This window comes from Malurus melanocephalus, unplaced genomic scaffold (assembly GCF_030028575.1).
Source record: "Malurus melanocephalus ecotype Western Australia unplaced genomic scaffold, MMel_1.1 scaffold_59, whole genome shotgun sequence".
Taxonomy (NCBI): domain Eukaryota; kingdom Metazoa; phylum Chordata; class Aves; order Passeriformes; family Maluridae; genus Malurus; species Malurus melanocephalus.
In genome coordinates this window covers 1,519,909-1,546,877 of record NW_026623291.1, presented here as the reverse complement: position 1 = coordinate 1,546,877, position 26,969 = coordinate 1,519,909, and the positions used below count along the sequence as shown (strand labels likewise).

At 56.4% G+C, this 26,969-nt stretch overlaps 1 protein-coding gene across 1 annotated transcript; it reads right to left on the bottom strand.

The window, feature by feature from the left end:
• Positions 1-214: 214 nt before the first annotated feature.
• Positions 215-26,953, bottom strand: NOL4L (nucleolar protein 4 like). Its single transcript, XM_057366008.1, has 8 exons — positions 26,719-26,953; positions 21,004-21,145; positions 9,564-9,835; positions 9,000-9,185; positions 8,729-8,920; positions 8,519-8,641; positions 7,998-8,199; positions 215-5,325 (listed from the first exon to the last, which is right to left on the bottom strand). Exons 2-8 carry the CDS (start codon positions 21,110-21,112, stop codon positions 5,126-5,128), a joined length of 1,284 nt encoding a protein of 427 aa, XP_057221991.1. The 5' UTR covers positions 21,113-21,145; positions 26,719-26,953; the 3' UTR covers positions 215-5,125.
• Positions 26,954-26,969: the final 16 nt, after the last annotated feature.

The window sequence follows — 26,969 nt, the reverse complement described above, 5'->3', positions numbered from 1 at the left end:
CCAGGTGATCGTTTACAAGCACAAACATCCAGGTGGGTCCCTCTGTCCTCACTCCCGTTAGAGCCGCAGCAAATCCCGGGAAGGGGCAGTGCCCCTGCCCGCCCAGCTGGCACCCCACACCCCTGAGCAGCCGCATTTCCATGGAAATGCAAACCCTCCGACCCTCTGGGTCTCCAGGTGATCCAACCAGGAGATGGTATCTATACAGCGCTTGAAGAGGAACATTTATGGATGCAAAGGTTTATTATACTTAGTGAATAAAGCTGATAACGAAAAATCAGTATTTTCCATGAGGGAGAACTTTGCACAAACTTCAATGAAAACTTTTTTTTTTCCTTTTTTTTTTTTTTCTCACAAATCCAGACACTTCACAAAATTAATTTTGTCAAAATATAAGTTAAGCATAAAACTGGTGCCTTGCCCCCTTTGTGAGTGCTGCCACTGCTCTCTCTGGTACCCACGCTGTCTGTTACGGAATGGAAAGCACAGCATATGTCAACAGGACTGAGAGATGGTTTGGCGTTTTTTTCTCTTCCTTTTAACAGCTAAATTTAGATCCCGCTCTGGTGACTGGTGGCACCGATGTCTTGCACAGGGGCTGGGGCGAGGGGCAGCCCTGGGGCCAGCAGCACCCAGCGGGGCTCGACAGTGGAAGAGAAAGCCCTTTTTGTTATACAGTGTTTATTAAGTAGATTCAGTCTTATATATGATATACAGATTCAAAAGAAAAAAAAAAAAAAAGGATTCCACATACTTATGAAATCAGTGCATTTAGCAAGTAATACCATGGAGATAACAGCTCGATTAACAGCTCATTGGTCTTTGTTAAGTGAGGGGACAGGGAGTTGGCCTGTGCTAATCATTCCACAAACAGAACAGAATTAAGTTGCATCACATATATAATAGACACACATTCTAAGAATTAAAATATTAAGCCACATTTACTGGAAAAATCCACAGTATATAACACAAATAACTCTTATCAAGCTCGTTGAGGAGGAAGTGCTCATCTGCTTAAGAGCCACATGAAGTTGCATAGGTGCCTATCTGCAAAAATATCATTTCCAAAGGAATCAATTGATTAAGCAATAAAGTGTCACCTTAAAAGCTGGATTAAGTGCCATACGCTTTCTATCTGAGCCCTTGGGAAAGCACSAGCTTCCCAAAGAGCCTCTTCTGCCTCGTTGGGAGCCTCCCACGCTCCCACCCTCCACYCCAAGCCAGCGGCCGGCTCGGGTGAGCTCACCCCCTTCCCTAAAGTATTCCAAATTCTGCTCAGGAGTGTTTTCCCCCTGCTCCCTCCACTGCCCCCCTACATCAGCTGGACCCTGCAGGCAGCGCYGCCCTCCTGCCCACCGGGAGGAGGAGGAGGAGGATGGGGAGGCAGCAGCTCTGGCGCTTCAGAGCTCCGGATCGGCTCTCCATTTGAGCTCAGCTGATCCGTACAACTACTGGAGGGGAAAAAAAAATACAACAGCTTGTGCAAAACCCAAAATTGCTTAAAGGGTGTCTGGGTTTGATAGGGTGTCCCTCGGGGCGGGTGCGTGTCGGTGGGTGGGTGAGGCTGTGGCTGGGTTAAGCAGACGAACTGGGTGAGGGGCAGCTTCCTCTTCAACAGCAGGTCTGGCAGAACACACGGGGTCGGGAGTTCTGTACATGTAAACAGTACACTTTCACTGAGTCCAAAATTAGGAGCAAAAATACAAAGGTTCACATTGGTCTTAGGTAGATACAGGCGAAGAACTGAGCTGTGCAGCTCCGAAACAACCGAACAAAAGTTTCTAAAGCACCACTAAATTATATAAAAATCAGACCATGGACGGATTGTAGTTGGTGTCTGGTGAAATACTATGCTACCTTGTAAAAAGTTTTACAAAAAATTACAAATCAAAAGTATATTAACCCTCTGAGTTCAAAGCAGCATTTTTTTTTTTCATGAACTGGTACTAAATCCGACGGCCRCTCCAGGAGGGAAGTGGCCCTTGGGATCGGGGAGGTACAAGTTACATCTGCTCACAACCCCGGGAACGCTCTCCCATAGAGAAACAGCGTCATGGGAACCGCACATCCAGGGCAGGATGGGTGTGTTGAAATAAAATTAAATTTAAAAAGAAAAAAAAAAAAAAAATCTCATTTTTTGACCAGTGATCAACTTTTTTTAACCAAACCCAAGACCATCCAGACCATTTGCTAACCCAGCATTCTCCTTCCACTTCTCAGATATCTGGAAAGCCGGTGTATTCTGCTCCTGCTCGTTMCTTCTTGTTGAGAACCCGGACTAGCAATTCCTGACCCCGTCCTGCCCAGTGAGAGCGCAGGAATGTGGCTGTGAACAGTCCTGGAGCACAGGGAGCCACGGTGGAGCACGGAGCAGCTGCAGAGCATGGAGGTGTCTGTGGAGCTCATGCCAAAGGAACCAGAATGCTGTGGCTCACAAAAAAAAAAAAAAAAAAAAAAAATTTAAAAAAAAAAAAAAATCCCTGACAGAAATTCGGAGTCAATCCCGTTTGTTTTCATAACTTGTCCCAGATGTGGCTGTCACCAGGGCTTTGGGAATCTGAGTCTGTACCATTCAGCTGCAGGTTWTGAACAGGTGCTGGGACAGGGTGGTGTTGGGCACCCTCCTTCACGACGCAGCCTCGGTGTCCTCTACAGCAGTTTGACCACGTGTGAGAGCTCCTGAACTTCCACGTGTGCCGAGACAGGTTCAGAGGTGATCAGGAATGACTCGGATAAAAAAAAAAACTTAGCCCAAGTGTGGCTGTTGGTGGTCTGTCCATGTGCCCCCGGRTTACCTCTGTTTCAGTACAAACTGATGGCAAAGTTATGGCTAAAGGTTCCGCTGCCTCTGCCGAGGAGGGAGGCAMCGGCGTGGGTGGGAGACCGTGGAGAGGGAGAATCCCGGGACAGCGATTGTCTCTGCCTCTCCTGCCTGAACGGTAAGACTTTCACAAATGGCTGCGGTTACAGGTTTTGTCAAAGGTTTGTTACTTCATGGTATTCACACAAAAATAAATATTTACATAAATTCCAAGTATGGGAGGATGCAGTGGACAAACSAAGCAGGCTCGTGAAGTGCTGGGGAAAGCGTTAAGTCTGAGCCCTGGCTGGGGGTGGCGTCCCCGGGGCCCCCTCCTCACACTCCGCTGGGTGGGCAGGAGGGGACAGATGTGGCCACGATGCTCCTGTTCCAGCATCAGCTCAGGTCTAAGAGCCACCACCTCGTCTCTGCACTGACCCCTCAGCTGCACCGCATGGCCAGGGGCTGGGTCCCTTTTCTCCAAATGCTAYGGGAAGTTTAAGGTTTGGGGGAAAACAGTCAATGCAACGGTTGATCCCTTCTGCTGCRGGGCCAGGAACACCTGGCCTCAGGTGCCAGCAGCTTTTTCTGTTCCGAGCCTAAGAGCAGGGTAAAGTTTTGCTTCTCTTCCAGTGTGTGGAGTATCATGGGGTACAGAGGGTACAGGGGAACTGACCGGGCCCGCTCCTGGCTGGACCAGCGGCTGCTCAAGCCTGTGCCACCAGCGTTGGCCCCCGGAGCAGCAGCCCCTGGYCGCTGGCTCTGAGTGGCCAAAAAATAAGAAAAAAAGCTGGCTCCAAACCGAGAAAGTTTCTACCTACAAAACAGCTTTACACTTATCGAATTTCTATCTCATGGTGTGGACTCCAGCCAAGCTGGGGGGACTGCAGGGGGCGGGGAGCAGTGGGACCCCCGCCGGTCTCTGCACAGCTCCAGAGCACRTTGCATTGCTGGGCTGGGCACAGCACCCCTGGCCGGAGCGAGGTCCCTGGGTTAGCAGCACTGGCAGTAGGTATTGCACTGAGCAAAACGAAGTGCATCGTTGGGGGGAGGGTGGAAATAGGGCAGAATGGTCATCGGACTACGGTTCTTCCACACTTTGGGAACTGTGGGCTTGTTCCAGGACTGTGAGCAGGGAGGGGGAAGGATCCTGGGCCCCGGAGAGGACTGTCAGTTCTGCTGCTCAATGCTGCCCGTCTCTCCCACAGGAGCGGGGGGTCACCACTCCAGCTCACCTTTGGGGTGACCCTGCCCTGCCTCACACCCCTGTGGGTCCCGGGAGGTTCATTCCCCGGGGCTGGCTGCGGACGGAGCGACAGCACGGCCGGGTGCAGCAGGACCCCAGCCGGAGGTTCCAGCCTCCTGGGCACGATCCCCGTGTCTGCGACACTCGCYGGCCCCCAGGACCAGCACGGCCGGTCCTGGAAGAAGCCCACAATGGAGTGTGAGGTAGAGTACGGATGGTGACCGCAAGACAGTGTTTCTCAGGTATCTCCTTCCTTCCTTCCTTCCTTATCTGCCATGACTTTAATGAGTGCGAGATGTCCTTCCAGCCRGAGTTCTGCTGAGCTTGCCGAGTCTCTGTGGGAGGTTCAGACCCCACTGCTGCTACGGGACCCCTTAGAACAAAGGCCTAAGCAGGACGCTTGCGCTGCTGTTCAGCTCCCACCTACGCTCACTGGAGGCTGAGCAGACTCGATGTCAAGGGCTGGATGGCAAACTTGCTCCCTGTGGGATAARGGTTCACCAGAGAAACAGGCAGAGCTGCCTGCAAATTAGTAGTGTAGTGATATGGAATGTGTTATTTCACAGGAATAAATTCCTTCTGATCAGACAGACAAAAAACTGGCAATCTGTACAAACGCAAAAGAATCCATTTTCAGAAAAATAAATTACTAAGGGGAGAGGAGGGTCCATTTCTCAATAAATATGTGATTCAGCTCACCTAAGACTTGGAAATTATCCGGGGATGGGAATCTAACATTTGGGTCCACAAAGGTTATTCTAAATACATCTGCAGCCCCAAACCTCCCCAGGCTCCCTTCTGCCCTTCAAAGTCCCACATCYTTCCAAGCTGCAGGGTTGGCTTCTGGTCGGCCGGAGGCACGGGTGTTGGTATGGTTCCAAAACGTGTCCTTGTGCCTGAAGTCCCAGGTGCTTGGAGTGTAAAAGAAAACAGGTCTTTAGGATCCCACCTTCTAAAACTACATGTGCCCGCCACGTGGCGTGAGGACGATGGTGGTCCTGAGCAGGACACCGCCAGGAGCCTCTCTCTAGCAGGTATAAATTGTCTTCTCGACCRAGGAGCGATGCAGACACGGGGAGTCAGTTCTGCTGTAAAATGAGGTTTTCCAGTTCGTCTGCAGAGCGGAGCAGGAACGCCGCCGACTCCCGGTAYCCGGCGATGAGCTGCCGCACGGCGCTGATCTCCGTGGGGCTGAGCTGCGCCGCCTGCATGCCCCGGCTGGTGCTGTTGGAGGGGGCTGTGCTGGAGGCCCCACCTTTCATGCTGAGATCGGTTGGACCTGCCAAGGAAAAGTGAGAGGGAAGCTCAGGCAYAGCAGCTTTGCCCATGCTCACCCTGGTGTGATTCCGGACCCCTGCACCCCCTAGAAGGTGCCCACAGTGCCCAGGCAGCACGAGGGGCTCCCGCTCCCACAGACATCAGAGCAGCCAGTCACTGTCTCTGCAACAGCAACGCAGGTCCACAGGAGCCCACAGAGATGCTCCAAGGGCTGGAGCCCCCCTGCTATGGGCACAGGCTGAGGGAATTGAAAGTGTTCAACCTGGAGAAGGCTGTGGGGTGACCTTAGAGCCCTTTGTAGTGCCTAAAGAGGCTCCAARAGWGCTGGAGAGGGACTGGGGACMAGRGCCTGGARTGACAGGACAAAGGGGGAATGGCTTCAACCTCAGAGGGCAGGATTAGATGGGACAYTGSGAAGAAATTGTTCCCTGGTGAGGCCCTGGCACGGGYTGCCCAGAAAAACTGTGGCTGCCCCATCCCTGGAAGTGTTCAAGGCCAGGTTGCASAGGGCTTGGAGCAATCTGATCTAGTAGAAAGTGTCCCTGCCTGTGGAAGGGGGTTGGAATGAGGTTACCTTTAAGGTCCCTTCCAACCCAAACAATTCTGTGATTKTATAAAGAGGYCTCAGAGCCAACACGACAAAAATCCCATCCTGCAGCCCGGCTCACAGCTCTGTGAAGGGAGGGTCTGCCAGGAGCTAAGACAGCTCCTGAGAGCACCTGCCCCATCAAAATCACCTTCCAAGTTCTGGTTTTCCCCGCTACATATGGGGAGTAACATCCCACAGGAAAATCTGAACAAGGTACAAGAACCACACAATCAACTAGAAATGAGAAGAGCCAAGAGATGTACAAGAGATCTCATAACAGTCAGGAAGAGGAGGCTGGTGAGGCTGCAGCCTGGAGGGAAGGAAAGACACTGAACTAATCCCGGAGCTGTGAGCTGAAGTGCTACAGGCAGATGGAGCAATTGGTGATGCCGGAGAAAAGCTTTGGGATGGCTGAACCCCTGCTGGGTGGCCTGACACAGCCATGGGACACCAGGGACACCAAGCAGGGACCAAACAGTGTGCCTGTTTGCAAATCAGGATGGGAGAGTCCAGCTGCCCCCAGSTCTGGGTGGGTGCCACTGGTGATGGGGGCAGGGAGGGGAGCTCATCACCCCGCGTGGAATGGAAAACATCCAAGGAAAGCAATGCTGGAGCTGCGGGAGGAGCAGCACCAGCAGAAGTGCTCCATGCCAGGAGAACCGAGCTTCAAAGCGGGGGAGGAGGAGGAGAAGGAGGAGGAGAAGAAAGAGGAGGAGGCTCTCATGCGAAAGCAATTTCACTGGACAGAAAAGGCAGCAGTAAACTGAGCCTGAGCCGGTTTCCCGGCCTTAGCAAGGGGGAAGGAGCTGGGAGCAGAGATGTGGGCTTGAGCAAGAATTGCCTGGGGTGGGGGATGGAGGGGRAAGACACTTCTGGGCAGCAAAGCCCTGTGGGCCTCTGCTCAGAGGGAGGAGAAGACACAACTCCTTGCAGAGAGCTCTTCCCTCCAAAGGACTGGGGAAACAGAGAACTGCAAAACAAGGTTAAAAATCCACTAGAGAGAAAGAAGCGGAGGTGCTGCTGGGTGCTCCCTGTTTGTTCCCTGTCTCACACAGAGGAGCTGAGAAGGGTGCCTGGCAGTGGGGGGCCGGGTGTCTGTGCTGCTCTGGGAGGAACCATTGCTGTGAGGATTAGGTCTCAGCAGCTGGAGGCCGGGACGGGATCTTTATTCAGGGTTAAGAAGCATTAGGAAGGGATGATAAGAGTTAATCCCAGACAGGCATCTCTCAGGCCTCCGGAAATCACATCCTTCCAAATCCTGGCTCCCGTCGGGGTGGGCTGGGGCAGGAGCCCAGAGCGCACCAGGACAGGCGATGGCAACCGGAGATTGTGGAAGGACTGGACAAGGATTGCCAAGGGATCCAGCCCCTCCTGCCACCACTGCTGCAGGGCAGAGCCAGAGGGGACACTTGGTCTCATCCCATAGCTCTTGCCCCAGGCTCAGGTACCTCGGAGCTTTCCTGTGTGCCCTGCTCAGGCTCAGGATACTCTGCTCTGTTCACTTGCTCCTGACTTCAAGCTCTGCCTATGCTCTCCTTCTGCCTTCCTGCCCAGCAGCATCAGACCTGTTTTCCCAGGCAGTCTCCAGCCCCTCAGAGCCCTCCCGAGCTGCAGCAGGACCCGGCTGTGCCCCCCACCCTGCCCCTGTCCCCGAGAGCGGAACGGCTCATACCAGCAGCAGATCAGGGCAGCGATAGGCGCCCGCCCCTGTTAATAATTAACAGATAATCTAGCACAGATTCTCCTTTTTGTTTAAGTGACACTCCTTCCCTCCACCAGTGCCACCCAAACCAAGTCCTTCCAAGTGCAGTTCAACAATTAACCACCTGCTGATGAGGTGAGCTGAGCTGCCAGGAGGAGGTCTCTGTCAGCCAAGGGGACAAAAGGGGATTTTGGAGCAGCTCTGTGCAGCGGTGTGAGAGGTGCTGCCATGACTTGGCTTCGTGGGAGCTACAGGAGCAGCCCCTGCCTCCTYCACTGAGCTGAGTGACCCCACAGCAGGGGATGTCAGGAGCCCCTGGTGCTCTGCCCAGGCAGGGGGCAGAGGGGATGGCAGGGAGGGCTGCCCCAGCACAGCCACTCACCGTTACTGTGGTTGCCTGTCTGGAGGGAGGCGGGGGGCTGCAGGCTGCCCCCCAGGGACCCGTAGCCACGGTAACTGTAGTTCAGGCTTCCATTGATGTAGACCGGGTCTTGGGAGTAAGATGAAGCTGGCAGTGAGTAGGAGGAGTGGGTGATGGCTGTGGAGTCTCTGGAGTGCTGCTTGTCTAGCGCGATCGGTTCATCCTGCACAGGAGAAAYACAGATTTACTGTGTGAGGAGTGAGGAGCCTGGCTCCCCTCTGCAGCCAGGGATGGATGGATGGTGCAGAGATGCCCGGTCTTCTGCGGCTGCAGTGTGGCCAGTCCACACCACCATTTCCATCCCCACTGGCCTGAATCTCAGGACACACCACGGAAGCTCTGTTCCGCAGCCCCTCTGCCTTTTAGGAAGATATTTGAAAATGCATTTCTAAATTSTTCAGAAATGCCTCTCCTTTCCCACACCCCACTGAAGGATACTGCTAGTTCCATCCCTCACCCACCTCCAACTGCCAGCACCGTACCTGGGAGGTCTGGTAGATCTCCAGCCGCATCCTCTTGGCTGCTTTTCGCGTTTCACTCTCGCAGGCGGCGGCCAGGATGTTCTCTGCCATGGCCGAGGTCAGGTGAGGCGGCGTGGGCCTGGTCTGCAGGGACACAAGCAGAAAGGATGCTCAGGGATGCACTGTCCTGGGCACAGGGACGAGGGGCAGGGCGCTGGGGYGGCCACTCACCATCTCCATGCCGTTCTTCTTCATGCGGCGGCAGGACTTGAGGTAGGTGCGGATGCGCTTGCGCGCCCGCTCCTGGAACTCGGGGAACTGCCGGCTGCAGGACTCGATGATGGCCTGGATCTTCTCCTTGGGCTGCTTGGAAATGGGAACCATGCGGTCCAGGTTCTCGTCCACAAAAAGGCGCACGAACATCTGCAAAGCAAAAGATGGGTGGTGAGAACCCCGAGACRGGAGGCAGGCGGGCCCACCCTCCCCGTGGAGCTCTCCTTACATTGAAGGCCTTTAGCCTCTCCGGGTCCATCCCCTCCGAGTCATTAATCTTATCGTTGTCTTCATGGTCATCGTGGTCATCGTCATCTTCGTCGGCCGTGGGGGCCCTGCCGACAGTCAGGTCCTCAGGGCAGCCGCTCACCTCTGTCTTGATGGAGTCGTAGCTGCCAGAGCTGTACGGGGGGGACTGAGAGGAGACAGGGGTTAGCACCAGCGGCTCTCACCTCATGCACCTGCCCTTCCTCCTCATCTCACTGCATTTGTCCCCTCTCCTGAATGGCCCCTGCACCCGAGGACATGAACCCACGGCCTGGCTCCTCTGAGCCTCATTTCCTGCCTGCTTGGGTGGAACATGGTGGCCTCAGCAAGCCTGTGATGGCCTGATGGCTCAATGGCAGCTCTGGCTGGTGGARCCATGATCCTGTGGGAAACACTGCCTGACCCAGCAGGGATGGGCTGTTCCTCACATGGTCAGGGGTGAACTGAGCTCACTGCAGCACCCAGCTCTGGGGCAGGTGGGGTGTGGAGGACGTCCCTGGCTGTCCCAGACCATCCCAGGCCGTACCTCTGCCGTGGTCTTCACCGCGTACTTGACCCTGCTGCGCAGCCCGTCGGCACTGCAGCTGTCAGACTGGTAGGAAGGGGTGACGTGGGCAGGTGTGAGCTTGTCGCAGAGGTTGATGGGCTGGTCATCGGCGGAGGCCGTGAAGTCCATGGGGGCTGCGGTGCCATTGCCGTTCATTTCGGGGAAGGCGCTGTCGCCCTGCGTGCTGCTGGAGGTGGAGGGGTTCAGGGTGGAGGAGCCATTCCCGCTGCAGCTCTCTGACGAGGAGTCATCTGCAAGGAAGGGCGCGTGGTCACCCCAGTGGCACCCTAAGACCACCTTCCCGAGGCTGCTCTGGGCTGACTTGGTGGCTGAGGTGCCACTGGGAGCCAGGCTGGCACTGCTGAGCTTTGGGCCCTGGGATGCAGCAGATGGAWGCACAGACGGTGCTGTCCATGGCTGCAAGGCCATTGTCACAGGGACCCACTCCTTGATCCCTCAAAGCACACCAGGTGCCGCCGTGCCCCATGCCCGAACCACCCATCCCTCTGCAGGTGACAGTCCCGGTGCCTCCGCCCTCGGCCATAGGGCCGGGGCTTGAATAAGAACTTTGGAATTTGGTCCTTTTCGGTTTCTGTTTGCATTGCAGGGAGGAGAAAGGGGCACTGCCTCTCCCTGCCAGGTCCCCTGCCGTCCTCCTGGCCCAGTTTGGGGCTGGGTGCGGTGGGAACTGATGAGTTCCAGCACTGGTGGTTCAGGGACATGCAGCTCCACAGAGTGCTGGGCCACGGGGATGACACAAGGGAAAATCCTGAATCCGTGGTGCTTGGAAGCAGCATTAGGAATTCTTCCCACAGCTGGCACACCACTGAGCAAGGCTTCTCCTTGGCAGGCTGCWGCAGGGAGGGGACAGGAGCTGCACGATGTCCTTCCCATCTCACTCAAAGCYCAAGTGACCTACACCCTACATGGACACTCCTGTTCCCAGTTTCCACACCAAKATGACCCCAGAGCCATCCCCACAGCACAAACATGGCCTTTCCCCACCACACAAACAGGTCAGGGCCCTGGCAATGGTGGTGCCACGCACACCCAGCACACAGATCTTGCTTGCATTCACAGCCCAGGCCCTGGCACATCCCCCTGCCTGTGCCTGCTCCCACCATGGCGGMTCCCAAAGAACAGCCCAGCAGCAGCACAGAGCCCGGCACCGCCTGCACCCACCCTGCCTGCACCTGGCCAGGGAGCCCAGCCCTGAGGCCAGGCACGACATTTCAAACTGCTCAGCCTGTTCCCTTCCCTCCCCCTCGCTGCAGTAAATCCTTTATTTCATTAGGTGCCTCCACGAGAGGGAAAGGGCGAAGCACGTGGGAGCCGCTTCCTGCGCCAGCGTGCGCCGGGCGGTGAACAAAGAAGCTGTCGGCAGCGACGAGCAGATGGCCGTCCCCGCGCCTGGCCTGGCCACCGCGGGACAATGGGCCGGGGCTGTGGGGCGGCCGAGGCCCTGTGCTGATGGCTCCTGGCACTCGGGAGCCAGGTCCAAAGGTGTGCGGGCGCAGGGCGGCGGGACGATGCCCGGCTGCTGCCACCCACCCTCCTCCTCCTCCTCCCCCTGCCAGCACCTGCGGGAAACTTTCCTGCGAGGCTGGGCGAGTGCTGCCGTGACCCTGTGGCAGCCCAGGACTTTGTATCCCTTAAAATAAACACACTTGAGGACACTTGGGCGTCCAAGCCGAGTGTGGGGCCGGCCGGGGCTGCCGCCGCGTGTCTCCAGCCACCCCGCCACGGGCGCCAATGCTCGCTGTCCAGCCTCGCGCCTGCGCCAAGGCAGCTCCTGGCCCCATGAGCCCCTAAATTAAAAGGTCCCCACTGGAGCTCCCTGCTCAGCAGAGCTCCCTCCCCCTCCTTTCCCTTGYGCTGATCCACTTACTCGTCTGAGCGATGACCAGAGCTGACCTAATCCCCGGGGTGGTGTTTATGTGCCGGGTGCTCTGGGCCGGTGGCAGGCGTCACCCTCCCCACCACGGGGCTGGCTCCTGGCAAAAGCCCTTGGTCCCAGCTCTGTGTGCCAGGGAGCGCGGGGCTCCAGAGGGGCTCAGCAGCCAGCATTKATTCAGCGGCACCCTCCAAGCCACCTCCCCAAAACGAGCTCTGGTCTCCCATCCCAGTGTTGCAATGGTGGGGCTGCAGTGGGCATGGCACGTCCACAAGCTCCTGCAGCATCTGGAGGGGCAGGATGTTGGGGGCACTGCCACCTCCTGCCCCCATGCYCCTCCCATCCCAGGGCACTGCTCTGGTGCTGAGTCCCTGATGTTTTGCTGTCCCTCACACGGGTGCAGGAGCAATGCTGGCTTGGCTGTGGCCGCAGCAGGAGCGGGCAGGTGGCCGGGGGCACAGAGGTCTCCCTGCCCAGGATGGCGGCCGTCCCTCCCCCAGCTCTGTTCTCTGCGCCAGGGGAGATGGGGCTCCCAGAGGGAGGCTCCAGTCTCATCCAGCAATGCCTCTTGGAAGGATTAAGGAGAATTATTCCCRTGCACGGAGGCACGAGCTGCAGGCCAGGCCCCGCCATCAGCCCGGGCACAGCCACAGCAACAGCGCGGGGCCAATCGGCGCCGTGACCAGGACGATGGCAGGGACCTCCTCCCCCAGCTCCTCGACAGCCCCTGGCGTGGCTACCCGCACCAGCAGGCCTGGGGACCCACCACGGCACAAAACCCCTGCCAGGCAAGGGCACCAAGAGAGGCATCACCCAGGAGAAGAATGTGCAGGTGCCCTGAGCACTCCCAACTCRTCCAAGACACCCCCAAACCTGTCCTGGGCATCTCCAACCTCCTCTGGGCACCCCTGCAGGGATGAGAGCATCCTCAACCCGCTCTGAGCATCCCCAGTGTATCCTGGACATCCCCAATCTGCCTTAAGTATCCCCATTCCACCCTGAGCACCCCATTCTGCCCTTGCCCATCTACCCCCAGCCTCCTCACAGCCCCCAACTCTGGCCCCCATCCCTGTAGGCAGTGACAGCCCTGCACTGGCTGCTGACACCAGGCAGGATCCTGGGGGGGATGCCCAGACCACCCCGATTTCTCCATGTCTCAGGTTTTCTTTTGTGTTGCACAAAACACACGCAGCAGCAGCTGCATGTCAGGTTTTCACCCGATGCTGCTGCATTTACGAACCCTGGGTTTGCTACAGGCAAAAAATATTGCAAACAAAGAAGACGATGTCTCTAGGAACCTGCCAGGTGGGTAAGAAAATGAAATGGGAATCTAATATCAGTGACCAGCACCTACTAAAAGAACAATTTAGCTTATACCGAAGATAGATGTACGTAAACAATGAGGTTTTTAAACCCATGAGCTACACATATTTTCTTATTTCTGTATTTTTTCGTGTTACACTCTCCCAGGAGCTCCACACACGAAGTGGTGGGTTAATCTCAGTATTGTGAGTAGAGAAATGGCCACAAATTCAGACTGGTGAGTCCTTGGGTCAGAGCGGGAATGGCCTCAGCAAGCTTGAAAATGCAGATGAGCTCAGGAGGGAGCAACAGTCTCCTTGTTGGGATGGAGGGGACAGGGATGGGCACAGGGATGGGGACAGGGATGGGGATGGGGACGGGGATGGGCACAGGGATGGGGACAGGGATGGGTATGGTGCTGCTTCACTGGGATATCTCCAGCCCACAGCAATTCCTGAGAGGAGCTGGGGCACCCCAGAGCAAAGCAGGACCCGGGGAAGAGGGAGCAAGAGCTCCCTTGGGTGCTGGGACCAGGCTTAGGCTCCTGCATTGCTTTGGCAGCTCTGTCAGGACTCTGAGCAGTGGTGGGRCTGTGTTGACCACGCTCCATTTTGGTAAAACCCACCAAGCTCTGGGAGCTTGGAGAGGTCCCAGCAGTGCCCAAAGCACTTGTCAGGAGCAGGGCTCCGGCAGCAGCAGGCGAGCAAGGCCAGGCTGTGCAGCCATGAATATATTCATTATCAACCAGCACGAGCCTGGTGAGCTCCCTGCTCGCGGCTGGAGCTTGGCTGCACGAGGAGCCCCTCTAATGAGGATAATTGGGAGCCCCCCTGCTCCACCCCCGTGCCCTAATTGAAGCAGATGGAACTGCAAAAACAATGTCACTTCTAACCGGTTTGATCTTTCGGTTGGAAAACGGGACTATTTCGTTCTCCTGTTTAATCCCCTCGAGCTGGGGCTCCATGGGCTGGATGGAGGTGGAGCAAACCCTGGCACCATGTGGTTGGTGAGGCTGGAGAGCCCAAYAGAGGCYGCTGGCCCTSAGGTCCATGGAGTGCTGCCCTCTTYGGCCYCTCTGCAGTGGCCAGAGCACGACAAGACGTGGAATGAGGTGGCAAGGTGGATGTGGGGTCCAGCCTCACGCTTCCCCTGCAGCCCCGGCACCTCCACGGCGTCAGCCCAGGAGAGCAAGAAGCAAAATGGCTTCTTGGGCCGTAGTGCTGGGGGAGGAGGGGATCAGTCACTTATTAAATGAATTAATCAGGGCTCAGCRTTTTCATTTTGAAGAGGCTGCTGGATTATCCTTGATTTCTGTGGCGCTGGATTTGAGGAGATCAGGAGGGGAAGGGGCGATTTCCAACACCTGCTCCCCGGGAGATTTTACGGCGGGGAAGTGGTTGGGTTTAACGTCTCCGCCGGCGCAGGCCACCGCACCGCTCTCCAGAGCAGAGTTAAAGATGAATGGGGCAAATTGTTCCTCCTCCTGTCACATCTCCAGAGCGGAGACAAAACCTCTTTTGACTCAGGAAACAATGAGCTTATGTAAGAGCCAGCGACCCACGGAAACCTCTCCGCGGCCCCGCACCGTGCAGTGGGCCAGGGTCCGCCCGGCTCTGCCCACATCCCACTGCTGTGGCACCCCTGGCTGGCCTTGGGGTGGCCCTCCCTGGGCTGCTGCCCACCTGCCTGTGCAGTCGTGGGTGTCACAGCCAYGCCGTGTCCCACCAGTGACCCTTGGTGACCCACGGACAGTCACAGATCCACCCACCGTGGCTCTGCCTGTTTTGCCTCCCTGGGTGACGGCAGCAGTTCTGCCACACCTGAGTCTCCCCGTGGCTCCCGGGTGGGTCTGTCCCATTTCCAGCCTGCMATGGCACCGGAACAGGATGGAGCTGCACACCCAGCCTGGGAGCGGCCGTCAGGAGGGCACAGAGCATCCCACMGCCGCCCGCCTGGAACAACAGCCAGGAAGATGAAAAGTGCCATAAATTATTCACTCACAAAAGAGACGAGAAGGGGGAAGGAGGGGAGGAGGAAAGCCTGCGAGGAAGGGATACTTAATACAAATTAGAGAGACTGAGTGGGAATGGGGGCCCCGTGGGGGGGCCACTGCTGGGTGTTAGTGCCACACTCATTAGGGGCAAGTGAGCGGCACTGCAGGGCTCCCACACCCACGACCGGGTGGTGAGTGCCAGCAGAGGCCCTGGCCTGCACCGCTCACGCAGTCAGAGCACGGAGCCCATTTTCTCCAGGTCCTGCCCAGCGTTTGCCTCCAAGATGCATAAGAAAGAAAAAAGCAACGTGGCTGAGGGCCGCAGTGCACTGGGGYTGGCCAGGTTCCAGTTAAGACGCTCTATTTCCTGTCTTCCTTCGCTAACGCAAACCTCGTTATGTCCCAGACAAAGTGTCCACCCTCCACACTCCCTCCCTGGGTCCCTGCCTCGACCAGAGCYCTTGACGAGCCAGACATCTGGCACGGCCGGACACAATGCGCGTCTGCAGGGAGAGCTTGGCCGGACAAGGCAGTGCTGTGCGGCCGCCTCCCTGTCCCTTGCCATGAAAGGTGCCCCCCGGTGCCGTCTCCCCCCGGCTCCACTGCCCAGCCCCAGGGAGCAGCTCCCTCCAGCACTGGGATCTCACCGCGCCAGCCCCGTGCCGGACATTTTCCCATGCACCAAAGCTCGTCAGCTCCCACTGCACAGTGCAGCCTTGTCACAAACACTCTCTGTGCCTCAGTTTTCCCTTCTCCCARCCACTGTCCCTTCCCTCCCACTGCCGCTCCTCCAGCCACCTCGCAGCCCAAGGATCCAGGAGCTGGCCCTTGCTCACGGTGAGGAAGGAGGTGGCACAGACCAAGCCTCTCCTTGTGCCACTGCTGCTGGCAGCCACCCGGATCCTGCCGCAGGGAGGGGACATGCYGTGGCCCCATGCTGCCGGGGCACTGCCTCTCCCCATGCCAAACAAACGGGTTTGGTGGGTTTGGGCCGGATTCATGCTGAGCTGGTGCCTCCAGCACAGGCATACCACCAGAGAGACCCTTCTGTGCACCTTCAATCCTTTAGGGACTGTCCCCARGCACTGTGGGGCTCACCCTGCTGTCCCCACTCACCCCTCAGTTTGGGGAGGAAAGTAGAGGCACAGGGGATGCTGGCTGTCCATAGTCTGGTGATCCTCTCTGCTCCAGATCAAGGAAGAGATGCCTAAAACTCTGCTCCATGCACCAGCCACGAGAGCTCAGTGTACCAGGCTGGGAAAGCCACCACGGTCTCACCCCTCAGCCTGGCAGCAGGGAAKGACAACCTTCAAAGGACACCGAAAGGAGGGTGTTTATCACAGRGCCTTTGCTCGGGAGGAGCAGATGTGCCCCTGGAAGAGGTGGTGGCAATGGAGTCACCAGCCCGGGTCGCTGAGGCGAGGCAGGGACGTGTTTGTAGACTCCTGATGCAGAGCAAGCATGGCGTGGGGACACCCTGGGGAAACCAGAAATATATCCCTAAGGAAAATAAGTTAAGGTCATGCCCAGCTATAGTAAGATCTGGCTGCTGGTCCTGGTCTTGTTTAGAGTTTGGGCTTCAGGGGGCCAAAATCCAACACTGGTGCAAGAAGMCCTAAAAACAGTAGGGAYTTYGCAGCCTGGGCTAAGGAAGTGTCTYGGGGCTCACAGGCCACCTCCTGYACTACGCAGCTATCAGACTCCATGGGCAGCCCTCAGACAGCTGCCCATGGTCTGCTGGGCTCTCCCTGTGGCTTACAAAGTGTGTTTGTGTTCACCTGGAGCAGGGTTGGGCTGACTGAGGACAGCCCTGGGAGCTGCGTGACATCCAATGCTGCAGCAGTGACTGTGAGAAGGCACAGCAAGGTGGGTACCATCGCCCCATGGTCGGGTGCCAGCTGCCAGAGGTGCAGCTGTGGAGTGGGACATCATGGCTGCCTTGGGGATGGAGCCTGGCTTTTGGTTAACACTTGGTGAGAGGCTGCTCCTACCCCAGAAAGCTCTGCTAGGCTGGCGGYTCAGAGGAGCTGGTGATGGGCAGCACATCATGGGCATCCCATCAACRAGAGCAGTGTGACCCAGAGCTATGGGACAGGTGCCACACCAGCAAGAGACTGGGGGTGGCTCTATACTGTCCCTGACACCCCAGGGCAGTGTCCTGAGGAGTGACATGTCCTACAAACCCCTGGGACAGCAACTGGAAATAATGCTTGCCCACATGTCCTTGAGGCCCCTCCTTGTAGCACTCCTGAGGAACGTCCCYGACACCCAGAAGCCGCCCCAGCCAGCTGCCTCAAGGGATGCCCCCAAGAAGTGTGTGCCTGCACAGTTAAGTAGGTTAAGAAAGTCCTTTCTCCAAGGTCTGGATTAGCCACTGCTGCTCCGGGCAGAACGCACTCAGCGGGGACGCTGCCAGTCAAGCGAGGACGGCACGTGGGGATCTCAGGGCAAGGGGATCAGCCCAACATGGTGTCATGAAGCAACCCCACGGCCCCCATACAGGGTAAGCACATCTTACACCCAGGAGCTTTTCCTGCTCTTCAAAAGAGGCTGGGGAGCAGCAAGCCCTACCCGTGGGCTCCTGGACAGTGGAGCAGGATGTACAAACAGGGACAAGGCAAGATGAATCCTATTAGTGGGCAAGACAGAAGCTCCTCTGTATGACTTGAAGCACTTTGCCATGTCACACACTGAGGTTTGGGGTCTGACTCCTGCTTTACTTTCAAGGGCACTGCACTTGCCAGCAAGTCACAGCACGCTGGGAACACCCCAGCACCCCTGTGATGGCACACCCCACACACCAGACCAAACTGGGAGGTTTGTAGGCCAGTGCTCACCTGTGGAAGCAGACAGGYTCTGAAGATGGACAGAGTCCAGCTCAAACTGCCACAGCAACAAAGCACCAGGGCCTGGGGCCTGTGCTCAGCTGGGACTAGGCATGGGATGCCTCCAGGAATGGTGACGGGCACAGAGAGCGGGATGGAGCAGCATTCAGGGTCCCTTTGCTCCCAGTGTGTGCTGGCTCCCACAGATGTGTCCCTCCAGGATGTCCGGCACAATAGCTCCGCTTCAGCAGCRGAGTTTGTGTTGATTTTGCTGTCGCTTTGGGCAGCTGGCGGCTTCCTGCGGGCACGTACGCTGTGAGCAACATCCGACTGGGGAGGGATGTTGCCRGGAGCTTCACGTTTTCCGTGCTGGGGCCCTCAGGATGAGTAACAAAGGAAAATGGAAGGAGCTGTGTGTGGTTCAGCGTTGCTGCGTCCCACCGTGTGCCCGCTGAGCCAGCAGGAGCCTCGGCTCTGTCCCTGACACACCAAAATCTTTAGGTGTGTTTTGCTCTCCCTGCAGTTGCAGGGCTGACACTGGGCTGATACTGAGCCAAGGCTTCTGGGCACCCAGGGCAAAGAAGGCGCTGGCTTTCATCCCAGCTGCTTTTTAGGCCTCTGAAGACTTAGCAGGTTCCTGTTTATCAAAGGATGGGATGACAATTCCCTGCTCTCCTGCCTCTCTGGATTTCAAACCACTCTTGTTCTATGCCATAGGAGGACACGTGCCACTCCCAGGCCTTGGAAAGACCTGGAGCTTGTGCTTTGGTCCTTTAAACAAGACTTTTTTAACGAGCSTGTCAGACGATACTGCTCTCCTACTAGGCAACTCTTCATTAAAACTTTATACTTTAGCAAGCCTTTCACTGAAGACACAGTCCAACCATCCCACCCGTCAGACAGCAGCAGGCARGAGCAATTTAGTAACTCTAAAGGTTTTCCTGAAGCAGAGAATATCCAGCCCTGAACAAGCTCCCAACTGAAGGACGTGGTGTGCAACCAGATCCCTCTGCAGTGCCAGGATGCCAGGAGCTGAGTCCAGCCTGGCTGCAGGGGATGTGTGGGGCTCACTGCAGCACCRGCTGGAGCTCTGCAGGACTCCTGCAGGACACAGGGGACAACTGAGCACAGGAGATGTGGATGAACTTCCAGCTGGGAAGTACTTGGGCTGCCCCAGGGCGGGCACACTGYGCAGGCAGCTTGGCCAGCTGGGCTCCAAGGAGGCTCCACAGCTCCTGGTTACTCACATTTTTTGCACAGCCCTAACAAGYTCGTGTGAACCCGGAAAACACAGCTGTTTCCAAAAAAAAAAAGAGCTTTCATAGGTTGAGAGAAGAGGAAACTGAAGAGTGGTCAACACTTTGATTGTGCTCCTTCCCTTCTCCACAGCAGTAATCTGCTTTTCCTCTCACAACACACTCCTCTGCTCCATGCTCCTTTTCTGCTCTGTGCTCCTCTCCTTCAGTCACCCTCTGCCCTCCTGGGTTGCTCCATTCTCCTCCTTCCCTTCCCACTCTCATGTGTGCTCCAGACCTGGGTGGAGGAGCTGGTTTGGCACAGGGAATGAYATGAGGCAGAATCAGTCTGTATTTAAAGTTCTGATACAGATCACGGACATTCACCACAGGGACAAAAACTCTTCTCTGTCCCTAAAATGCTCCTGAAGTATGACAGCCTGGTGAAAATCCCATTTCCTGGCTTTTTGTGTATTGTCTCATTTGTAACCCTGAGATTGGCTTGCTTATTTTTTTGACACCATCACTTCTGATCCACCAAAGTTCAGCCGATGCTGACGCCAGGGACACTTGCATTCCTATGGGACTATTTCTGCTTTATTTCTCATCACTGAACCTTACAGAAGAAATTAAAGAAGCCAAGAAGAGCCCCAAAGAGGACACCTGCTTCTGAAGGAAAACCACAGGGCATGAAAAATTGGAAGTGATTCCTAAGAGGGCGCAGAGAGGGAAGATTTAGATTTAGTGAGAACATCTTGATTTGCCTAAATACCTGAGTCCCTTATTAAATTACTGTCCTGTTGAATAATAGTGTTCAGCAAAGGGATCAAAACTGTGTCATTTTAGATTGTAAATGAGACTTGGGAATTCAGTGGTGAGAGGTAAGTCACAAGCCTGAAATGTCCCAATGGGAGAATGGCAAAGTTCAGGGGGTACAGAGAGACCTTGCAGGGATGAGAGGCTGGGCTTGTTGGGGTGGAAGCTGCACCCTAGTCCCAAAGAGCCAAAAGCTTCAGATGGGAGCAGCTGTGTCATCACTAAAATGCCCTTCCTGCTGCTGTGACACAGCCCCCCTGGGGCCCTGGGCAAGCAGAAGTGCCTGTGCCCATCTCGCCAGCGGGATGCAGAGGTTTCACATCCTCACCARGGCTGTCTGGCTGCGGGGCTGGGGCTGGCTAGGGAAAACCAGCTATTTCCCAAAACTGCAGATTTGCAATGGAAACTGAAGCACCACAACTCACTGGACTGAAGRGATCAGTGTCCCTGCTGTCGCTGCTGTCTCTACCATCCCTGCCACTGGCCACACAACCAGCTAAACGCCACCCCAGGGARACCTGCCAGCACAAAAGCCTTTTCTTTCCTCGGGGGTGGTTTTCCAGTTCCCTTTCTTAAAGCAGGACCAACCCAGCCYGAGTTGTCCCTCAGTTGCTCTGCTCCCTTCCTGCACTCCCAGCAGCAGCCAAGCTGGGACAATGAGGGATTCAACTTTTTGAGCAAAAGCCGGTAACAGTCCACCCACCAAATCCTCCCAAGCATCACGGCGACGAACTCTGACCTGAACTCGTACTTCCACCACTTATTTACTTGCTCTTTTATTTTAAACTTGCACGTTTCACAGACGCAACACACCACCTCTCCTCACAAAACTCTCCCTCCCACCCAGCCCATGTGTGCTGCTTTCAGCCCCTCCAACCGCCTGCCCCGAGGGARGAGACACCCACATTCACCCTGCACAACATCGCTGTGGCTGCTGTGGATTATTCACAATTTCTAGCCCGGGGGATGCAAGACCTGTCAAAGGTGCAGCTTTCCAAGCACAGAAATCTGCGACTGTGCTGCAGAGCCTTGGCATCCTCCCTGTGTTCAGAACTAACAGTGCTCTCCTTATCACCTGGGAAGGGGATTTGGGGAACTGAGTCTACCCCTTAGAAGGGGATTTAGTGACTTCTTTCTGGAGGAGCTGGGGCCATCAGCTCTGAGCTGGACAGGGCCCTGGCTGAGCAGGAGCCCAGAGGCTAAATGGGAAGGACTGGAAGCTGGCACTGAGCTGATACGAAATCCATCCCACAGGTGGGACATCTGATCAGAAAGGACTGGTTAATGTTTAATAAGTCACAAAAACATCCTGTGGCAGAGGCGCGGTGCGCTTCCCGCCCGCCGGGGCACTCACCGTCCTCATGGCCGTGCAGGTTCTGCGGGCTGCGCATGCTCTCGTCCTGGCTGGGGCTCAGGCTGGAGTTCAGGTGCTGGTCAGCTGAGATCCATGTGGAGTCGTTCATATCAAAGTCCTCGCTGCTCACCGACGTCTCATCCTGGAGGCAAGCAGGAAAGGGTTAACTCATGGAGCTATTTCCTTTCCCCTTTTCTCTGGCTTTAACATCTCCTCACCGCACTCCTTCCTAAAAACAATTGGGTGTGCAGCTCCTGTTCCCCGCCCTGAGAAGCCTTGCTGGCCCCTTGGGCTTCCCAAGGCCACAGCGCTCAGCCCTTCCCTGCGCAGGGCAGGGCGAGGTGGCTGCCCCAGCGGGGACCAGGGCTCTGCTTCCTGCCTGAAGACTTGCCTGAGCAATGGCACTGTCTCTAATTGAGGACAATTAGAAAGAGCTCACATCCTGTAGGAGCGGATGGCTGAGCCCTGGAGTTTACCCTTTAATCTCCATCCACCCCAGCGTGCTCCTGGCGAGGCAGCGGAGTGGGGGAGCTGAGGACRGGCAAGAAACGGCTCCATAAAACAACCTGGACTTTTCTGAGATCAAATCATCTGCTACAAGAGGAATCACCAGAGGAATGGCAGCGACAGGAGCAGCTTCTGGGGYATATCTGGATACAGGTATGGATCCCCAAAGACCTGCACTGCCTGATGCTGCAGAGGAGGTTCTTCCACACCTCTCCAGAGGGATATTACCTCTTTACCCTGATCAAAAWTGACAGCACACACCTTGGGGGAGTGAGGTCCCCAGCGAGGCAAGGACACCCCAGCTCATGCCAGGGACCCCAGCCAGCYGCCTGCTCCCCAACGATGGCATAGATGACATTCCTCTCTCCCACTTCTGCAGCTGAAAGGACATTTTCTCTCTTGCTCTCTCCCTTCTCACTAACCTTTACAGTACTTTGAGACACAGCCCTTGGATCGCTTCCAGCGCCGGAAAGGTCAGCCACAGGATTTCAAAACCATCATCATAAAGGCAGCACTGAGATCCTGAATGAGAGGAGGGGCTGCGGGACCTCCCCAGGCTGAACTCTTCCCAGCGAAGCTTGGGAGGAAGCAGATACGTGTTCCCGTATGGACACGGTTCTGCTGGTGATCCCTTTATCTGCCTTCCTCTCCCTGCTCCCCTCCCAAAGCCAGGGGCACAGACAGCCCTGGGATGCAGGGGAACACCAAAAATGTTTCCAGAACCGCTTTCAACTCTGATTTCCTTTGATTGAAACATTTCAAAGGCTTGTAAACCTCTCTGCTCTTATTTTTTTTTTCCCTCCCCCTGGTCCTGAGATAAAATACAATCCCCGCTCCCTTTCCGTGTAAGAAGTAATTGGCAGCACCCCTCCAACCTATGCCTGCGCCTCATAAAAATAGCCCTGTCTGGCTGCCGCTGGCTGATAGTTTTTATTGTGAACAAACAAATGTCTTTAAAGACAGGTTTGTGCTTTTCCTCCCAGCTCTTCGTCCCTGCAGACACATCTGCTGGCTCATGGCTCGCGCCGCCCCCAGCCCGCTCCCTCCATGTGCCTCCCGGGGAGTTTCCTGGAATTTACAGCTTGTGAAACCCTGCACGCACCAAGGGACGGACTGATGGACAGACAGACAGGGCTCTGCTGCCCCATGAAYGCCCCCCACAGGGACACCCCGACCCCAGAACTGCCAGGTGTCCCCATGCAGCCCAGGTGAAGCTGAGCAGGGGGGCAGAAGGCAGGGACAGGCACGGTGACCCTGGCTCAGCACAGCTCCGCTGCCACACCAGCCAAAAAGAAATCCTGCCTCTCCAGAAACTCCATCTTGTACGTACAGGAACAGAACTGCAAAGGTCTCCCTGTTGCAAACTATAAATAGTCTCTTTATTGTAAGCATTTGCAGGGAGGCAGCCACCCTAATATCTGGCCTTCTTCACAGGGCTTACTCAAGATTACTGTCAGGCTTAAGAGACAAATGCAAATGCCAAGGTCCTTGCTGCCCACAGTCTCTCACCTGTCCGGTGAGGAGGAGGAGGAGCCMTGGGAGTGACCCACGATGTTTTCAGGTTGCTCAGGCTCAGCTGAGGAGGACACCAAGCCTCAGCACCCAAACCACAACCCAGGAGGCATCACATTCTCCGTGCAGTCACGCATGGGGGAGAAGCAGTGACACGAAGGATGCCTCGCATGCACATGCGATGTAAAGTGCTTTATAAATGTGTACAATTCTCTCGAGGCGCARTAACATTCGCCTATTATTAGAAATACTCTGGCTATCAAACCAGAAACTGATAAGCTATAAATGACTCAAGTTAAACAAGGCTGTCGCACGTTCACCAGTCCAGGATCCAGCCATCAGCAGAAAGTCAMCCCCTGCTTTTCAGCCAGAGCAGTTTGCTTTCCAGCACTAACACCCTTGGCCAAAATGTCAACAGGACAAACTTCCCAGTATCTCACAGCTCCCACTGCACAGCCCATCCCAAGGGAATGAAAAGCCAACTGTGCAGGTGACAGCACRTGAACCTTTCCTGGCAGTGGGGAATGGTCAAAGCCAGCAGTGGGAACAGTGGAGAGAGCATCCACTGCCTGCTGGGTATGGGCACCCRGCTCTGCCAACACCATGGTGCCTCAGGAGCTCCTCACACCCTTGTGCTTCTTCCCCGAAGAAAGAAAAGCCCCAGCCTCAAGCGTGGCTCTGGCCAGCTCTGGCATCCTGTACTGCCCCTTGGTTGCGTTCATCATTGCTGGTTGGGACACCAGAGGCCACCAGCAAAGCCCCWTCTGAGGACACCCCTCAGAGACCAAAAGCTGAGCGTCGTGACCTCCAAATGGCGCCCATGAACTGCTGGCACTGGCTCCTCATACCAAGGACAATCCCAGGGACAGGAGGCCCCAGCAGCAGCAGCATCCAGAGCACTGGCTRCCCAGCCACAGCTCAGGAGCAGTCCTGTGTCAGTGGGCTGGAGCAGAGGGACAGCAGCACAGCACAGCACACATCCAGCCTCAAAGCACAGGACACCAGAGCAGGATCAAAATTCCTGGCTGGGTGGGAGTTGGGAATTTCCCTGGATGCCAGTAACCTGGCTGAAYGCTGAGCGTTGCAGTGGGCTCCCCATCCAGCCCAACAAGGAAGCGTTTCCCAACAGCAGCAACAGCCACAACTCGGAGCAATACGGTAAATCTAATCTACCCTTCCACCCTCTTTTGGCTTGCAAGTCAGGCAGCTCATTCTTTTTCCTCTCTGGGTTCTCAGGAGAATTCTCTCTGCTAATTTCTTCTTTCCTGTAAACAAACTTCAAATGAAACTTTCATTAGAAAACAGAATGCAATCCATTACCAGTGCCTGTCTCAGGACCTGCTGCCTTTTCCCCAGTTCCACACCACTCRTGGCACAGATTGAAGTGCCAGTGGCGCCCTAAGCAGCCAGCCCACAGGCAAACCCTGAACCCCAGCACTGCTGCTGCCGCCCTCCTCCTTCCTGCTTTTCCCAGCTCTCTGGAGAGATCTCCTCGCCCCGCAGTAAAGTCCCATTGCTTTGTTTCCAATGTTCAAGGGACTGAGCGATCAAGGGTCAGGCAGCACAGCTCCTCTCTGCAAGGGGAAGTGGGATCCTGCTGCTGCACTCACAGGGCACACCCAAACATCGGAGCAGGGCTCCCGGCACGGCTCAGGGTTTGGAAAACAAAATCCTTGTTTCTCTCCTTATCTACAGTCCAACATTCRCAGCTGCTCTACAGACATTCACTGCCAATATTTTCTACCCAGCAGAGGCAGACACTCACATGTGCAGGGCTCACACTCCACATTTCTGTCCCACTTTCCATTCACGATCTTCAAGCACTGCGCCTGCAAGCGTCCGCTCAGCTTCCCAACTTCACTCCGAGTTAGAAAACTACTCCTCCTACYACAGAGCTGGAAACCCCGGGTACTGACAGCCACCCTGGCTAGTCCAAGAACACAATGAGTTGCTGGCAGATCCAGGAACCCAATCAAGCCCTCCGGACTGCGAGGCTGTAATTGCTAGACAATGTTTCTTCACCCAAGCTCTCCTTCCTGGAGAACAACCTCCCACAGTACAGGCTGGAGCCGGGCATCGGGGGGAAAGCTACTCTTATAACCTCGTAAATATATGCAAGACTATCGGTAACCTGCTTATTTTACAGCCAGGCTCAGTTTCTCGGGGACTGCCTTGCAATCTCTCTCCAGTCATTTACATGCTGTGCCTCACGTTTAATATTCCAAGCTCCGAGTCTCAGGACGGTTTATTTTCTCTCTTTAAGTCCTTTTATTTTAAAACATGTCCTTTCACGCCACAGCCTACTATCCCGATGGGATTTCCTTCCGCGGAGCAGGAACCGAGGCTGTGTGCCGTGCAACCTCCCCAGCACACAGCCACGCTCAGCTTCCCACTAGAACCAAACGTGTTTTTAGAATCAACAAAAGGCAACGCGTGACTGCCAGCCCCCGGAGCTGCTCCACTGCCACGCCGGTGTTGTGCACGACCTGCCCGGCACAGGCAGCCCCCAGACCTGCCAAACCTGGCCAGGGCAGAGCACCTCGGCTGTGACCCACGGCAGCGGCGCGCAGGGACGAGCTCTCAGGAAGGCAGCCTCATCTCCGTCTCAGCCACTGTTTAAACCCAGCCCTCTGAGCATGCCAAGAAGGTATTGAACCAGATTTGACCCTAACTTAACCAGTTCAGCACAGAGAAAGGCTTACTAATGGAAGATAAAACACTCCGGGTCAAAGATTGGTACTGCAGCCACAAATATTGTGGTGGTCATTGCTTCAAAGACCCGAGAAGCCTCGCAGCACACGGGTGTACGCGGGCTGTGGCGGCGGTGAGCTGTGACTGTGCTGCCTACTCGTGTGTACAATTCCCACACCAAAGAGAACATCCCCGGCGCTCTTTGTCAGGTCATTTACACGTCCTTATTTACCGCGATTTCTCCTGATTTCTACGGGACCCGGCAACCCCCGAATAATGTGTTACAGTTCCCGAAAATGGACAAAACAGTTAATAAAAACGGCAAACGGCAAATGGAAGAGGAAGGGAAGCTCATCCCCTTCTCCCCCTCCCCCTTCTCTAAGAGCTCTTCTTCTGGGAACCCCCCCGAGCATTCCCACAGCCCCGAGGCGCGGGGAGCTGCCAGGGCAGGGGGCGGCCCCAAAACCCCTTCCCGGAGCCGCTGCCCCGTTCCTGCTGTTCAGCGGGGAGGTGCTGAACGCGGGGCAAGGGGGACCGGGCTGCATGACTCCCACCACCACCCTGGAGCCYCGCACCTGCCTCCCCCGCAGCTGAACTTGCTCGCAGGCGTTTGTTTTTCCACGCGAGGAGGGGACGGTGCCCGATACCACGCGGTGTGAAAGGGCACTTTGCTCTTCCCCCAGCACCGRGAAGAGAGTGCCGGGGTGGGGGACGGACCCGGTTTAGGAGGCGGTGGCCGAGCGGAGAAGCTCTGCGAGCTGAGCGGCCGGGAGTCCCCGTGTCCCCACCCTCCCCGACGGCCACGGGACCCYGGTGGGACRCGGTTCCCACGCGTGTCCCCCCGCRGCAGMGAGGTGCGAGGCGCCGGGCGAGCGTCCCTGTTCCCATCCCCATCCCCGTCCTACCCCCGCCCGCAGGTAAATAGATACACCCGCGATGGAGCCCTGCCCGCGCGTGTGCGGGGCTCAGCGTGCGGCGAGGATTGACACGTAAGTAGGGCTTTACCTCCAGGGAGGCGGCTATTTCCAGCACAATCCCCGCCCGGGGCCGGGGCCGGTGGTGATGGCGGCGCGGGGCCGGTACCCGGGGATGGCCGGGGCCGGTGCCCGGGGATAGCCGGGGACGGAGCGCTCCCGCCGCCGCCTCCTCCCACTTTCTTCGGCGCTTTTGTGCTCTTCCGGGCGCGGGGGAGCCGCGCCGGGCGCGGGGAAGGACGCGCCGCCCTCCCCCCCCCGCCGCCGGGCAGCCGGGCGGGC